Here is a 17,023-nt window from a genome sequence, read left to right as displayed (position 1 = left end):
CTAAGGATCTATCCTTGTTCCTTCAAGCGAACGTTTCTGTAGAAGCTCAAGTTCACCATGATGATACTCATAAGCCATTCCACCATGGCTAGTTAAGTCCAAACCTTCCATCTCCTCTTCAGATGATATCCTCAAAAGCTTCAACTTGTGCAAAACAAAGAACAACGTTCCCATTGTAACACTAACCCAACCAACAATAACCAAAATCTGAACAACATGTGCAGCCAAAAGCCTTCCACCTCCTCCCATCAACAAACCATAAGGCCTATCAATTGGCCCTCCAAAGACCTCATTCAAATACTCCTTTTTCGCGAACAACGCAGTGAAAATGATCCCCCAGACGCCGCATCCACCATGGAGTTGGAAGGCTTCCAAGGGATCATCATACTTGAATTTCTCAGCTAGAATGTTGCATCCAATCAACACCCAAGCCGCGAAGAATCCGCATATCACTGCAGCCCAAGGGTCTACTACAGAGCAGCCGGCAGTGATGGCGGCGAATCCGCCAAGCAAGCCATTGCAAACGTCTGTGACAGTCCAGTGACCAGTTTGCAAACGTCTGCCAAAAAGAGTTGTCAATGCTGCTGAGCAACCTGCAAGTGTTGTTGTCACAGCAGTCCTACCAATTGCACTCCATTGTCCATAGAAAGAACCACTTTTACCTATGTTTCAACATTATACAAATCCAAGTGTTAAATGCATACTATATGTGAATATGAAAATTTTTTGGGATATCAAAGGTTGGAAGAGTTCAAAATCTTGAACTCAGATAAACGCGGATTCAGTGAGAAAGTAACTGGCGGTTGAATGCCACGTGTTTGATAAAAAATTTTAAGAGAATAAGTTTGTAGGCCTTTTAAATATGCATCAATTACTCCCTGAATATCATGTTAGTCCTTCTCTCCTTTTATACCGCTGTCTAATTTATAGTATAAAAAGACTAAATTAAGGCTCGAATGTAACTTCAGAACCAATTTGAATATTTTCTCGATTTTATTTCCAAAACATCAGTTTTAAGAAAAAAAAAGGGTTAAATAAAAAATAAAAAATTCAATCCAGTTACATGAACATAAACATTAGATGTACACTAAAATTATTAAAAATGAACGAAGTTATACATGTAATTTTATATATAAAATTACTAATTTTAATAAATAGATAGTATTTTTTAATGACATTAAAGCATTTTTGTGAATCATAGACACTCACCATAAGCCTTGGAAATGATGAGAAACGAGCCAGGGTTAAATCCGTACCAACCAAACCACAACAAGAACGTTCCCAAAACAACCAAAGTACCACTATGTCCCCTCATAGCCACAGCTTTTCCCTCATGATCAAACCTTCCAATCCTTGGTCCTTCAATAAAGGCACCCCAAAATCCAGCAACACCACCAACCAAGTGAACAACACCTGATCCAGCAAAATCAATGACTCCCGAACCAAACAGCAGTGTTTCTGGATCAACCCTTGCAGGGCTTCCCCAACCGTCCGATGACCAAAACCAATGCGAAACGACCGGGTAAACTAGCCCCGTCAAGAACGAAGAGTATATCAAATAGGAAACAAATTGCGTCCTCTCAGCTATGGATCCACTTGTTATGCCGGCGGCGGCGATGGCGAAAGCCCATTGGAAAAGAAAGTTTGCATAGTCGAAGGACTCGGACGGGAACTGCGTTAGGCCAAAGAAATGTTCGCCGATGAAACCGTTGGACGAGGAGCCAAAGGCAAAGGCAAAGCCAAAAAGATAGTAGAAGATGCCGCCAGTGGCGGCGTCAAGGACATTAGTAAGCATTATGTTCATGGTGTTCTTGGCGCGAACCGATCCGGCACACAGCATGGCGAAGCCAAGCTGCATGGCAAAGACAAGGTAGGAAGAGAAGAGAAGGTATGTGTTGTCCACTGCATGGTTTGTGTCAAGAAAGTTGTTAGAGATAGCGTCAAATCTTCCACATATGTATTTGGCAGTTTCTGTTGCCATGGAAGTGTTGCCTCCATTGTTGATAAGAAGTGATTGAAGCTCAGCGACGGAACAAGTGAGAGTAGCCATTGCTAGCTAACTATTGTTAAGTTGTGAAGAATAATAGTTTGGCCTTTAATACTTTATAAAGAAAACATGGTGGATCTGTTAAAGAGAGTCTGTATTTGTTTTTCAAAATTTGTTTTTAATAAAAATATTTTTTTATAGAAGTATTTAAATATATTTAAAATTTAATAAAAATATTTTATTTTTAATAAAAAATAGTGAAACAAATTTTGATTTGTTTGTTTCCGTCTTTCACTCTTTTGGTTTAAACTTCTAGATAAGGATAAATAACAATGGATGAATATTAGCTACCAAAAAAAGAATGCATGAATATTATTTTCAGAATATAATTTAATGCAGAGGATATGATAAACATATTAGTTCCTAGTTTCCAATTTTATACATAAATTTATTATTATTATTAGTAAAGTAAACTATATCCTTTTTCTAAATACTAGTGTTAAATTCGTGTGATGCATGAACTTACATTTTAAATTAACATGATAAATCAAAAATAATATTTTATAATTATAATTTTTTTTAAGTTTAGTATAACATTATTATCGTCATTATATAATAAATGTATTTAATATGTTGTTTTATCTTTATTCAAAATAAAATATAAATGAAACAGTTTGAAGTGTATAATATTTTTGAGCCATAAGAAAAGAGACATGAAAAATAATGTAATAGTAGTATGTCAATTTTATACTAAATTTTATATTATAAGGCAAATGAAAATTTATCGACAACCTAGTATTTTACTAACCTCATTAGAAAAGCAATTAGCATATAATGTTGTGCTCCATGTTACACATTTAATTTCAAGTGTGAAAGTATAGTTAATGTTGGGAATAAGGAGTATGATCACAATCCAATCAATCATGCATCAAACAATTTGTTATTATTATTAAATTAAAGTGTTAATATAATAAGATTCTTGATTAAATTTAGAGATTTATCATTATGAAAGTGATCATAATATTGAGAGATAAATCTTTTATAATTTGATCTAAATTGTTCTTAATCATAGGATTATTAAAAAGGACATTAATAATCCGTAAAGATCAAAATATATATATATATATATATATATATATATAATGATGTTCATTGGATGAAGATTAATAGATCTCGTTTATTATATATATATATATATATATATATATATATATATATATATATATATATAGAGAGAGAGAGAGAGAGAGAGAGAGAGAGAGAGAGAGAGAGAGAGAGAGAGAGAGAGAGAGAGAGAGAGAGAGAGAGAGAGAGAGAGAGAGAGAGAGAGAGAGAGAGAGATGGCCATTGAATTGACTCACTATGAGAATTTCTAATGGTTATAATTACCACATATTTGTCAATAGGATATTCTCAATATAGTAATAGAGTTTCCTTCGACTTGCGACTATCATAGTAATTAACAATATATTTATTATACTTTGATTCCGGACACCTAATACCCTAGGGTGCTAGTTGAATGGATATTGGGTATGATTTAAATACTTATAGAATTAATGATTAGCCAATACGGAATCCGTCAACTCTCAATAAAGAGTTTGAGCTCCATGATTATAATGACTCGATAAAGAGTTTGAGCTCTATGATTATAATGACTAGGGTGAATAAAACCTTGGTCAAGGGGATTGAATGAATGAAGAAATGAATTTCTTAAGTCATTCACAGTTCATTATAATAATGGTAACAAGTTAGAGTTTGACAATTAAACCATACTCTAAGAGTTAACCAAGAGCTGGAAAGATGGAAGGAATTATACTTTGTTCTTCTAAGGTTCTTAGTAAAAATATATTACTTCATACTATCGGGTCGTTGAGGAGTGTTGCTAGACGCCAACTTTGATTAGTAAATTTAGTATGACTAATTTACTACCCGCTTAGTATTGAACATACGGGGTCACACACTAACGAGTGTTCTAATCTTTGCTGTAGAATTATTTAATTATTATTTTAATTTGATCAAATAAATAATTATATTAATTCAAATAGAATATTATTATATTTTTTTGCTACTACCAAGAATATAATAATATTATGATAATTGAGAATATTAAATGAGATTTGAGAATAATTAGTTATTCTATTTTTGAATTTGAATTATAAATTTAGATGAGATCCAAAACGATTATGTTTTAAATTGTTATGATATGATTCATAAAATTTGAAAGATTCATATTTGGAATTTTAAGATATGATTTAAATTTGAATTGAAAATCAAATTTTAAATCAGTAACAAATCTCATACTATATATATGTATGTCAAGAGTAGAGAAAATGTGAGAGAATAACAAGGGTTTTTATTACTTTATCTCTACACACATAAATGTATGTGAGCCTAATTCTTGGAGAAGAATTTCATGACGTGCAAAGAGTTGTAAAAAGTTTCTCAATTTAGATTAGATGTCCATTGGTTAAGGAGTTAACAGCAATGGTTGCTCTCGATGTGGATACGCATAGCGCTTTCGTACCATCGAAGGAGAAAGTGATTTTTACTAGCGTATACAGGTATCTAGATCTGATCTATATATTGTTTATTTGAATAAAGTTTAAGCACAAGATAGATCTTTAGGATTACTTTATTTTCTTCCGCTGCTGTTATGAACACATAGTAATCCATCAGTTAATAAATTAGTTATACATACGACAAATATTTGTACAAAAGTGTAAATCATAACATGTTACTAAAATGAAAATACTATTTTCTTATTTAAATATTATTAAAAACTTCATTGAATACGACATTTGTTGTTGATGAGTTTGGATTGCTGTCTTCATCTAGAATTAGAATGTTCACGCCATTGCGACTCTTAACTCTTGACAAAGTAACGTAAAGTTGCCCATTGGTAAATACTGATTTTAACAAGTAAAGTCCTATATGTGATAATGATTTACCACATAGTGAAATACCTTAGTTTTTCAATGTTTTCTCTCATATATAGTATCCCGTCAGCCAATAATGTTTAAGTTGCATTCTAAGTACGATTTGGTTTGTTAACACTATTAGATATCAATATCAATTACAAACAGTTTTCTCAATTGATGACCATACTTCATTAATAGCTGCAATAAATTTTCTATCATCACACAATAGTTCCATAAAATATAAAGCATCTTGGAAGCTAGGATATGTAATCTCAGTAACTGTCCTAATAGACTCATATGTTGTGCAACTTTTTTGAATAATTAACAAAATTCTCATATAGTAGATATCACATGTATCCGGTGGAACATAGTTTAACCTCCTGATAGAATACTCTCTTTTGCATGGATATCATTCCCTTTCTTCTCTATCAAAAATAAATTGATTTGAAAACTCAGCATATGTTAAAATTTGACCCGCTTCAAATTTTTTGTTGGCCTCCATCCATACTAAGAACATCGTACCTTTTCCTTTCTCTTGATCTATGATTTTCTCAAGATTGTCATCGTCCTTAAAGATGATATTTTACTTTCCAGATAAATAAAAGGTTAATCTCATCACTCAAGGTCATCTCTGATGAATATCATAAGTCAAAGTTCTCCACACACCCTCCTATACAATCATAAAATTATTCAATCTCATAATATATTTTTTTAAAATATGCTTTATCTTTTATATTTTTAATACTAATATACCAATAATAACATTTTAAATAAAAAGATAGAAAAATATTTATTCACTAAAAATAATTTTTTCCTCGACAAATAAAAATCCTTCAAGCATAAAAAAGTTTAATATTACAAAAATATTTATAACAAAATAAAGTTAAAATAACAATCTAAATAGAAAATACTAAAATAAATAAATTTAAATTTATTGAATAAAATATTAAAATAAATTTAAATAAATAAATTTGCATTGAAGTCGATATTAACATTTTTAGATTTCGTTTTACTCACTAATATGTGTAAGTGTTTATATTTAAAAATTAATTACAACTTAAAAAATAACAACAACAAAAATTGTACCAAACTATATATATATATATTATATTTTAAAATTTAAAAATTAATAAATTCATAAAATTTTAAACACAATTTATAAATTAATTTTTATTAAAGAAATAGTTACAATTTAAAAATTGTTAATTAATTAATTAATTATTTTAATTTTATAAAGATCAAACGACGTAAAGTATTTTTTTAAAGTATATTTATTTTTTATATTTTTAATATTAACATATCACTAATAATATTTTAAATGAAAAGATAAAAAAACTATTTATTTTCAGCAAAAATAAATTTTTTTAACAAATTGAAATCCTTCCAATACAAAAAAAATTAATATTATAAATTTTTTATAACAAAATAAAGTTAAAATAATTTATTTAAATATAAAATACTAAAACAAATAAATTTGAATATATAGAAGAAAATCTTGAAACAAATCCAAATAAATAAACTTACATTGAAGTTAATATTAAAATTCTTAAATTTTGTTTTACTCATTTATTATGTATAAGTGTTTATATTTAAAAAAAATAATTGATTATCCATCATCGACTTCTCTTAGTAAATTCATGAATCGAGACACAAGAGTCCTCTTAACTGAGGCATGTATTTTTTGAAAATTTTAATTTATTTGCAAATAACTTAAAATTAAAAAGTAATAACTTAAACAAATAATAATAATTTATGATTTAAAATAATAATTTATAAATAACAAAATTTAAAAAATAACAACCTAAGTAAAATAACTTAAAATTTTAAAAATAACAACCGAAGCAAAACAACTTAAGTAAACAATTTAAATTTAAAAAGTAACAACCTCTCTTAAATTCGATTTTTTATTGTTTTGTTTTAAAAGAACGTTTTGTTTACGTTTTCAAATTTTAGCACTTATTATTTTATTTTCGAACTTGTTTCTTACTACTACTTGCTTCTTATTGTTTTGTTATTACTTTTAAATTGTTGATTTCATTATTAAACAACCGTCTTAATTTTGAAATAATTTATAAATAACTTTGTTTAAATTAGTTCAGTAATATTAAGATTTAAATATCTAACTATCTTGCTAATAAATGCGAAAACTAAATCCTTATTATTATCTAGCAATCTAACCGAATAATCTATTAATTTAAAAATAAAATTACGAAAATTTCTAATAATGACATTTAAGCAAATAATCTCGAAACTCAACATATGAGCGCTACGTCAGTAAAAAGTCTCCCCATTTATATTTGGTCTAGAGGGTTGATAGATTGTTTCAAATTTAAAAAGTAACAACTTAAGTAAATAATAAATTATAATTTATAAATAATATTTTAAAAATTTTTAGTGATGACACCTAAGCAAATTATTAGTTCAACAATATTAAAAACTAAATACCCAACAACCTAAGAAAGCGTATTTTAAAATTTAAAAGGTAACAACCTAACCAAATAATAAGTTATAATTTATAAATAAAATTTTAAAAATTTTTAGTGACGACACCTCACTAAATAAATTCTCAAACTCAATGTATGAGCGCCTCGTCAGCATAAGAGCTCCTCATTTGTATTACTATAAAGATAAAGATAAAGATACATTTATGAAATGTGTAATATAATATAATATAAAAATATATATTTTTAAAATAAAAAATATTTTATTTATTTAAAAAATCTGTTAAACATTTTACCTTCGTACTACTCTAAATTAGTTTTTTAAATGTTTTTAGTCTAAAAGTTTAGTTATAAATATATTTTAATCACAAAATATTTTATGTTATTAGATAAATGAATTCTAATGTCAAATTCTAGTAAAAAAAATTTAATAAATAAATAATAATATTTATTTAAAAATATAAAGCATTTTTAAAAATTATAAAAAATTATAAATTATTATTATTATTATTTATATTTTAATATTAACATGCCAATGATAATATTTTATATAAAAAAATAGAAAAAAGATCTGTTCACCGATAACAAAATTTTTTTAACAAATTAAAATCTTTCAAGCGAAAAAAAGGTTTAATATTACAAAAATATTCATAATAAAATAAGTTGAAATAACAACTTAAAAATATGAGAATAAATTTCTGAAATAAATTTAAATACATAAATTTATAATGAAGTCAATATTAAAATTTTTAGATTTATAAAAACAAATATATGATTATCCATCATCGATCTCTAATTCAATAACATTGTATTTAGTACATTTGTCATCCTTTTCAAGAGTCTTCTTACTCCCAATGTAGCAAGATATCCAATAACATCTAGAATGGATTAAAATAAAAAAAGTTTGTTGCCAATAGGTTTGATAAAAAAAAAATACAACCGAAATTATCAATAAAATAAATAAATTTATCAATGAATTATATTTTTTTTAAATAATAAACTTACCAACCAAATAGGTGTAATCGTACCCAAGAGCATTGAGAGCGTCAAAACTCACAAAATTAAATCCATATCGTGAGATACTTGACGATTCTGGAAGTATGTGCACATCGATACATTGGTTTAAATTAACCACATACTTGTAACGACCCAATTCCCAGTAAGTCATGATCATACCAGAAATCAAGTGTCACCAACTTGTTCACATGAAACCTTTACTATGTATTATTAAGCCTGTAATCGGGTTAGCGTACTATCGAGTTTTGGATAAACTTTTATAAGAAAACTTGCAAGGACAACTAATTAAACATACACAAGCATACAGGTACTGTCGTACATATATATATATATATATATATATATATATATATATATATATCCTGAGTTAGCATACAAACCTTCAGAAATACTACTATGTACAACCCAACACTCTGGGCCCTGGTCCATATAGAAAACCCCTAAACTGGCACTCGAACTAGCCTAGTCCACTATGTACACCCTACTCTCTCAGTGAGTCTGACCAAAAGTGAGAGATTAACATAAAGGCTAGGCTAACAAAAAAAAAACTATCAAAAGGCACAACCGCAGCACCCAGGACTCAGCTGTCATCGTCCTCGTCAGAGGAAATCTCTATAATCTCGGAAGGGGCACTAACACTCGTGCTACTGGTCTGACCAGCACTCGCCGGTCCACTAATAGAGGCGGTGAGCGGCTCCTCAGAAGATGGCTCGGATGAAGATACTGAGATCTGCTCCACGGGGATGTCCTCCTCCGGTACAGGCTCTGGAAAATGCTCCTCCATGGGCTCAGGCTCAGGGTCCGCCTGATCCGCAGGCTGATCGGGATGCTGGTGAGGCACCGGCCCATCATGAAACTGGTGAAATGGAGCATCCGGGTGGAGCCACTGCAGTGGGAACTCATAGGGCATGTCGGGGTTAAACTGTGGAGTGTCAATCGGGTGATGGAAAGGATGATCACGCAGAATATACATACGAGTCCTAATCTCCGCAGCTACTACATAAAACCTATGCTGTACAATATCCTCGTATATATAGGGAGGGTCCATCTCGTAAAATATAACTCCGCTCTCCATCTGAAGGGGAGGAAGATAAGGGGTAAGAAATGGGGGGTTCTTAGTAGGGTCGAGGGTGGTTAGTTTAGTCAGGATTACCACAGTTCAAGTAATTCACAACGAAATATCTAGTCACCACAATTCAGAATAACATTAAAGAATGTATAAACACGAGAAGACAATCACAAACAATTTCACAATGTCAAGTAAAATGCAAATGCGCAACAAGAATGATGCATGTCTATTGCTAACGCATGCCATGAGCTCATGTGTCGGTTGCCTACCCGCTCCCGACATTACCCGGGAACGAGTCCCAGATATGGTTTTCCAGATGCATCAGTGTGCTTATAAGTCATACGGCTAGGCCGCATACAGTGTGACTTTCCAAATCAATAAGCGTACATCTGGAAAACAGTTCTCAGTGTGTGGGCGTCCCCACTTTACATTTGGCACTAAGGCCCAAACAATGTCACATCTGCTCTCCTGTGGCAGTAATTTTTGAATAAAAACTCAAAATAGCATTTTCCTTTCAAAACTTAGTTTATAATAATAAACATAACCTCAGTCTTTTTATAAAAATATAATGACATCCTTTAAAATAAAATTTCCAAACTAATATCTTGTCCTTCAACGAGACCGAAAACCTGTTTTATTTTTATCAAAATATTAACTTAAAAATTTATCCATTCTCGAGCTGACTAAACACAACTTCATTAAAATATCAATATATCAACAAAATTCAATATGAAATGCAATCAAATTTCAATAACACTCAATCCAAACATCAATTTACTTTCAAATATCATTTAGTCGGTGAAAATTTATCAAAACCCTACCTTCGTACGTAATCGAAATACTCGAAACTCTAGAGAAACTTTTTGACCGTGCTGCTAAAGGAAAAAACGTCCGGAATCCTCCGTGCCTCCTAGAACTCCAGTTGGCCAAGCTCAAGGGGTAGGGGAGCTACGTCACCGTCGATTTCCACCAGATAAAAGTAACGCCAACACGTAGAGGAGGAAGATACGAACACTTTTATCGGATTAGATTTTTTATTGGGGATCGCAAGTAATCGAAGTTGGAAACTCACGGTTCCATGGTTTCGTTCTCTTCTCTCTCTCTCACGGTGTTTCTCTCTCTTTTTTTTTTCTTTCGTTCATTCAGTGATATGAAAGAGATGAATGTGATTAAAGGCTAAGGGTATTGAATGAGAATTTTGTGATACTAAAACTCATTAGGTGTCAAAGTGTTATATATATACAAGCCACGTTTCTGGTGCGCGAAATTGTGAACAATACTTTTTCACAACTCAAATAATCCCCGGTAATGGCTCCAAGAACTTGGTGGCTCAATACCATGGCATTACACAACTTCGCACAACTAACCAGCAAGTGCACTGGGTCGTCCAAGTAATAAACCTTACGTGAGTAAGGGTCGATCCCACGGAGATTGTTAGTATTGAAGCAAGCTATGGTCATCTTGTAAATCTTAGTCAGGCAAACTCAGATGTATATGGTGATGAACGAAAATAACATAAAAGATAAGGATAGAGATACTTATGTATATCATTGGTGTAAGAGCTTCAGACAAGTGTATGAAGATGCCTTCCCTTCCGTCTCTCTGCTTTCCTAATGCCTTCATCCAATCCTTTCTTACTCCTTTCCATGGCAAGCTCGTGTAAGGTTTCACTGTTGTCAGCAGCTACCTCCCATCCGCGCAGTGAAAGCTAATGCACACACTCTGTCACAGTGCTGCCAATCACCGGTTTGGTTCCCTCCCCTACCGGAATAGAATAACTCTTTTGCGTCTGTCACTAACGCCCAGTAGGTTACAGGTTTGAAGCACGTCACAGTCATTCAATCATTGAATCCTACTCAGAATACCACAGACAAGGTTAGACCTTCCGGATTCTCTTGAATGCTGCCATCAGTTCTTGCCTATACCACGAAGACTCTGATCTCACGGAATGGTTGGCTCGTTTGTCAGGCGAGCACTCGGTTGTCAGGCGATCAACCATGCATCGTGCAATCAGGAATCCAAGAGATATTCACTAAGCCTCAGATGCTTGTAGAACAAGAATGGTTGTCAGTCACCTTGTTCATGGGTGAGAATGGTGATGGGCGTCAATCATCACCTTCATCATGTTGAAGAACAAGTGATATCTTGGATAAAGAACAAGCGGAATTGAATGGAAGAACAATAGTAATTGCATTAATACTCGAGGTACAGCAGAGCTCCACACCTTAATCTATGGTGTGTAGAAACTCCACCGTTGAAAATACATAAGCATAAGGTCTAGGCATGGCCGAATGGCCAGCCTCCCAATGATCTAAGATAGCATAAAACTCAAAGATAGCTACCAAGATGTCCCTAATACAATAGTAAAAGGTCCTACTTATAGAAAACTAGTACATAGATGAGTAAATGACATAAAAATCCACTTCCGGGCCCACTTGGTGTGTGCTTGGGCTGAGCAATGAAGCTTTTTTCGTGTAGAGACTCTCCTTGGAGTTAAACGCCAGCTTTAGTGCCAGTTTGGGCGTTTAACTCCCAATTAGGTGCCAGTTCCGGCGTTTAACGCTGGAATTTCTTGAGGTGACTTTGAACGCCGGTTTGGGCCATCAAATCTTGGGCAAAGTATGGACTATTATATATTGCTGGAAAGCCCAGGATGTCTACTTTCCAACGCCGTTGAGAGCGCGCCAATTGGGCTTCTGTAGCTCCAGAAAATCCACTTCGAGTGCAGGGAGGTCAGAATCCAACAGCATCTGCAGTCCTTTTGAGTCTCTGGATCAGATTTTTGCTCAGGTCCCTCAATTTCAGCCAGAAAATACCTGAAATCACAGAAAAACACACAAACTCATAGTAAAGTCCAGAAAAGTGAAATTTAATTAAAAACTAATAAAAATATAATAAAAACTAACTAGATCATATCAAAAACATACTAAAAACAATGCCAAAAAGCATACAAATTATCCGCTCATCATAACACCAAACTTAAATTGTTGCTTGTCCCCAAGCAACTGAAAATCAAATAAGATAAAAGGAAGAGAATATGCAATGAATTCCAAAAACATCTGTGAAGATCAGTATTAATTAGATGAGCGGGGCTTTTAACTTTTTGCCTCTGAACAGTTTTGGCATCTCAATCTATCCTTTGAAATTCAGAATGGTTGGCTTCTTTAGGAACTTAGAATCCAGATAGTGTTAATGATTCTCCTAGTAAAGTATGATGATTCTTGAACATAGCTATTTATTGAGTCTTGGCTGTGGCCCAAAGCACTCTGTCTTTCCAGTATTACCACCGGATACATACATGCCACAGACACATAATTGGGTGAACCTTTTCAGATTGTGACTTAGCTTTGCTAAAGTCCCCAATTAGAGGTGTCCAGGGTTCTTAAGCACACTCTTATTTGCCTTGGATCACAACTCTTATTATTATTTTTTTTCGTTTTCTTTTTTTTTCGGTTTTTTTTTTTTGAATAGCAATGCTTTTTCTTGCTTCAAGAATCATTTTATTGATTTTTCAGATCCTCAATAACATGTCTCCTTTTTCATCATTCTTTCAAGAGCCAACATTCATGAACCACAAATTCAAGATACATATGCACTGTTTAAGCATACATTCAGAGAACAAAAATATTGCCACCACATCAAAATAATTAAACTATTATAAAATTCAAAATTCATGCAATTCTTCCTTTTTCAATTAAGCACATTTTTATTCAAGAAAGGTGATGGATTCATAGGACATTCATAACTTTAAGGCATAGACACTAAGACACTAATGATCATAAGACACAAGCATGGATAACATAAAGCACTAAAATTCGAAAAACAAAGGAATAAAGAACAAGGAAATCAAGGAACGGGTCCACCTCAGTGATGGCGGCTCTTCCTTGCTTTTGAAGGTCCTATGGAGTGCTTGAGCTCCTCAATGTCTCTTCCTTGCCTTTGTTGCTCCTCTCTCATGATTCTTTGTTCTTCTCTAATTTCATGGAGGAGAATGGAGTGTTCTTGGTGCTCCACCCTTAGTTGTCCCATATTGGAACTCAACTCTCCTAGGGAGGTGTTTAGTTTCCCCCAATAGTCTTGTGGAGGAAAATTCATCCCTTGAGGAATCTCAGGGATCTCATGATGAGTGGGATCTCTTGTGTACTCCATCCTTTTCTTAGTGATGGGCTTGTCCTCATCAATGGTGATGTCTCCCTCTATGTCAACTCCCACTGAATAACAGAGGTGACAAATGAGGTGAGGAAAGGCTAACCTTGCCAAGGTAGAGGTCTTGTCCGCCACCCTATAGAGTTCTTGGGCTATAACCTCATGAACCTCTATTTCTTCTCCAATCATGATGCTATGGATCATGATAGCCCGGTCTATGGTAACTTCGGACCGGTTGCTAGTGGGAATGATTGAGCGTTGTATGAACTCTAACCATCCTCTAGCCACGGGTTTGAGGTCATGCCTTCTCAATTGGACCGGCTTTCCTCTTGAATCTTGCTTCCATTGTGCGCCCTCTTCACATATGACTGTGAGGACTTGGTCCAACCTTTGATCAAAGTTGACCCTTCTAGTGTAAGGATGCTCATCTCCTTGCATCATAGGCAAGTTGAACGCCACCCTCACACTTTCCGGACTAAAATCCAAGTATTTCCCCCGAACCATAGTAAGATAATTCTTTGGATCCGGGTTCACACTTTGGTCATGGTTCTTGGTGATCCATGCATTGGCATAGAACTCTTGAACCATCAAGATTCCGACTTGTTGAATGGGGTTGGTAAGTACTTCCCAACCTCTTCTTCGGATCTCATGGCGGATCTCCGGATATTCACCCTTTTTAAGTGAAAAGGAGACTTCGGGGATCACCTTCTTCAAGGCCACAACTTCATAGAAGTGGACTTGATGCACCCTTGAGAGGAATCTATCCATCTCCCATGACTCGGAGGTGGAAGCCTTTGCCTTCCCTTTCCTCTTTCTAGAGGTTTCTCCGGCCTTGGATGCCATAAATGGTTATGGAAAAACGAAAAAGCAACGCTTTCACCACACCAAACTTAAAATGTTTGCTCGTCCTCGAGCAAAAGAAGAAAGAAGAGAGTAGAAGTAGAAGAAATGAGGAAGAGGGAGATGGTGGTGTTTAGGTAGTGGGAAAATGAAGGGGTAAAGAGGGGTTTATATAGGAAAGAGGGGGATGAGGGTTCGGCCATTTGAGGGTGGGTTTGGGAGGGAAAGTGGTTTGAATTTGAAGGGTGAGGTTGGTGGGGTTTTATGAAGGATGGATGTGAGTGGTGAAGAGAAAGATGGGATTTGATAGGTGAGGGGTTTTTGGGGAAGAGGTGTTGAGGTGATTGGTGAATGGGGGAAGAAGAGAGAGAGTGATGGTAGGGTCCTGTGGGGTCTACAGATCCTGTAGTGTCAAGGAAAAGGCATCCTTGCACCAAATGGCATCAAAATCCACGTTTTGAGCCTTTTCTGGCGTTAAACGCCGGGCTGGTGCCCATTCCTGGCGTTTAACGCCAGGTTTTTGCCCTTTACTGGCGTTTAACGCCAGTCTGGTGCCCCTTTCTGGCGTTAAACGCCCAGAAGGGTGCCAGACTGGGCGTTAAACGCCCAACTGCTAGGCTGACTGGCGTTTGAACGCCAGCAGCATCTTCCTCCAGGGTGTGCTGTTTTTCTTCCTGTTTTTCATTTTGTTTTTGCTTTTTTCATTGTTTTTGTGACTTCTTATGATCATCAACCTACAAAAAAGATAAAATAACAAAAGAAAATAATTAATTATAAAACATTGGGTTGCCTCCCAACAAGCGCTTCTTTACTGTCATTAGCTTGACAGAGGACTCTCATGGAGCCTCAGAGATGCTCAGAACCGTGTTGGAACTTTCCAACACCAAACTTAGAGTTTGATTGTGGCCTCCCAACACCAAACTTAGAGTCTGACTGTGGGGGCTCTGTTTGGCTCTGTTTTGAGAGAAGCTCTTCATGCTTCTTCTCCATGATGACAGAGGGATATCCTTGGGCCTTAAACACCAAGGATTCTTCATTCACTTGAATGATCAACTCTCCTCTATCAACATCAATCACAGCCTTTGCTGTGGCTAGGAAGGGTCTGCCAAGGATGATTGATTCATCCATGCACTTCCCAGTCTCTAGGACTATGAAATCAGTAGGAATGTAATGGTCTTCAACCTTAACCAGAACATCCTCTACAAGTCCATAGGCTTGTTTTCTTGAGTTGTCTGCCATCTCTAGTGAGATTTTTGCAGCTTGCACCTCAAAGATCCCTAATTTCTCCATTACAGAGAGGGGCATGAGGTTTACACTTGACCCCAAGTCACACAAGGCCTTCTTGAAGGTCATGGTGCCTATGGTACAAGTATAGAAAACTTCCCAGGATCTTGCCTCTTTTGAGGCAATTGCTGCCTAGACAAGTTATCCAGTCCTTTGGTGAGCAAAGGGGGTTCATCCTCCCAAGTCTCATTTCCAAATAACCTGTCATTTAGCTTCATGATTGCTCCAAGGTATTTAGCAACTTGCTCTTCAGTGACATACTCATCCTCTTCAGAGGAAGAATACTCATCAGAGCTCATGAAAGGCAGTAGTAAGTCCAAGGGAATCTCTATGGTCTCAGTTTGAGCCTCAGATTCCCAAGGTTCCTCATTGGGGAACTCATTGGAGGCCAGTGGACGTCCAGTGAGGCCTTCCTCAGTGGCGTTCACTGCCTCTTCTTCCTCCCAGAATTCGGCCATATTTATGGCTTTGCACTCTCCTTTTGGATTTTCTTCAGTGTTACTTGGGAGAGTGCTTGGGGGAAGTTCAGTAATTTTCTTGCTCAGCTGACCCACTTGTCCTTCCAAATTCCTAATGGAGGATCTAGTTTCAGTCATGAAACTTTGAGTGGTTTTGATTAGATCAGAGACCATGGTTGCTAAGTCAGAGGTATTCTGCTTAGAGCTCTCTGTCTGTTGCTGAGAAGATGATGGAAAAGGTTTACCATTGTTAACCTGTTTCTTCCACCATTATTATTGAAACCTTGTTGAGGTCTCTCTTGATTCTTCCATGAGAGATTTGGGTGATTTCTCCATGAAGAATTATAGGTGTTACCATAGGGTTCTCCCAGGTAATTTACTTCTTCCATTGAAGGGTTCTCAGGATCATAAGCTTCTTCCTCAGATGAAGCATCCTTAGTACTGTTTGGTGCATTTTGCATTCCAGACAGACTTTGAGAAATCAGATTGACTTGTTGAGTCAATATTTTATTCTGAGCCAAAATGGCATTCAGAGTGTCAATTTCAAGAACTCCTTTCTTCTGACTAGTCCCATTGTTCACAGGATTCCTTTCAGAAGTGTACATGAATTGGTTATTTGCAACCATTTCAATCAGTTCTTGAGCTTCAGTAGGCGTCTTCTTCAGATGAAGAGATCCTCCAGCAGAGCTATCCAAAGACATCTTGGATAGTTCAGAGAGACCATCATAGAAAATACCTATGATGCTCCATTCAGAAAGCATGTCAGAGGGACATTTTCTGATTAACTGTTTGTATCTTTCCCAAGCTTCATAGAGGGATTCTCCATCCTTCTGTCTGAAGGTTTGGACTTCCACTCTAAGCTT

General features: G+C 34.8%; 1 protein-coding gene and 1 non-coding gene across 2 annotated transcripts; one reads left to right on the top strand and one right to left on the bottom strand.

Annotated features, from left to right (window-relative positions):
• Nucleotides 1-2,050, bottom strand: LOC130962711 (ammonium transporter 1 member 4-like). Its single transcript, XM_057888887.1, has 2 exons — nt 1,210-2,050; nt 1-662 (listed from the first exon to the last, which is right to left on the bottom strand). The coding sequence occupies exons 1-2, from the start codon at nt 2,048-2,050 to the stop codon at nt 1-3; spliced, it is 1,503 nt and encodes a 500-aa protein (XP_057744870.1).
• A 14,865-nt stretch (nt 2,051-16,915) lies between these two features.
• Nucleotides 16,916-17,023, top strand: LOC130963958 (small nucleolar RNA R71). Its single transcript, XR_009080073.1, has one exon. It is a non-coding gene; the product is annotated as a small nucleolar RNA R71 (small nucleolar RNA).

Source organism: Arachis stenosperma, chromosome 2, assembly GCF_014773155.1.
Source record: "Arachis stenosperma cultivar V10309 chromosome 2, arast.V10309.gnm1.PFL2, whole genome shotgun sequence".
Classification (NCBI taxonomy): Eukaryota; Viridiplantae; Streptophyta; class Magnoliopsida; order Fabales; family Fabaceae; genus Arachis; species Arachis stenosperma.
Note: the sequence above shows the minus strand (reverse complement) of the source record. Positions and strands in the feature narration are given on the sequence as shown.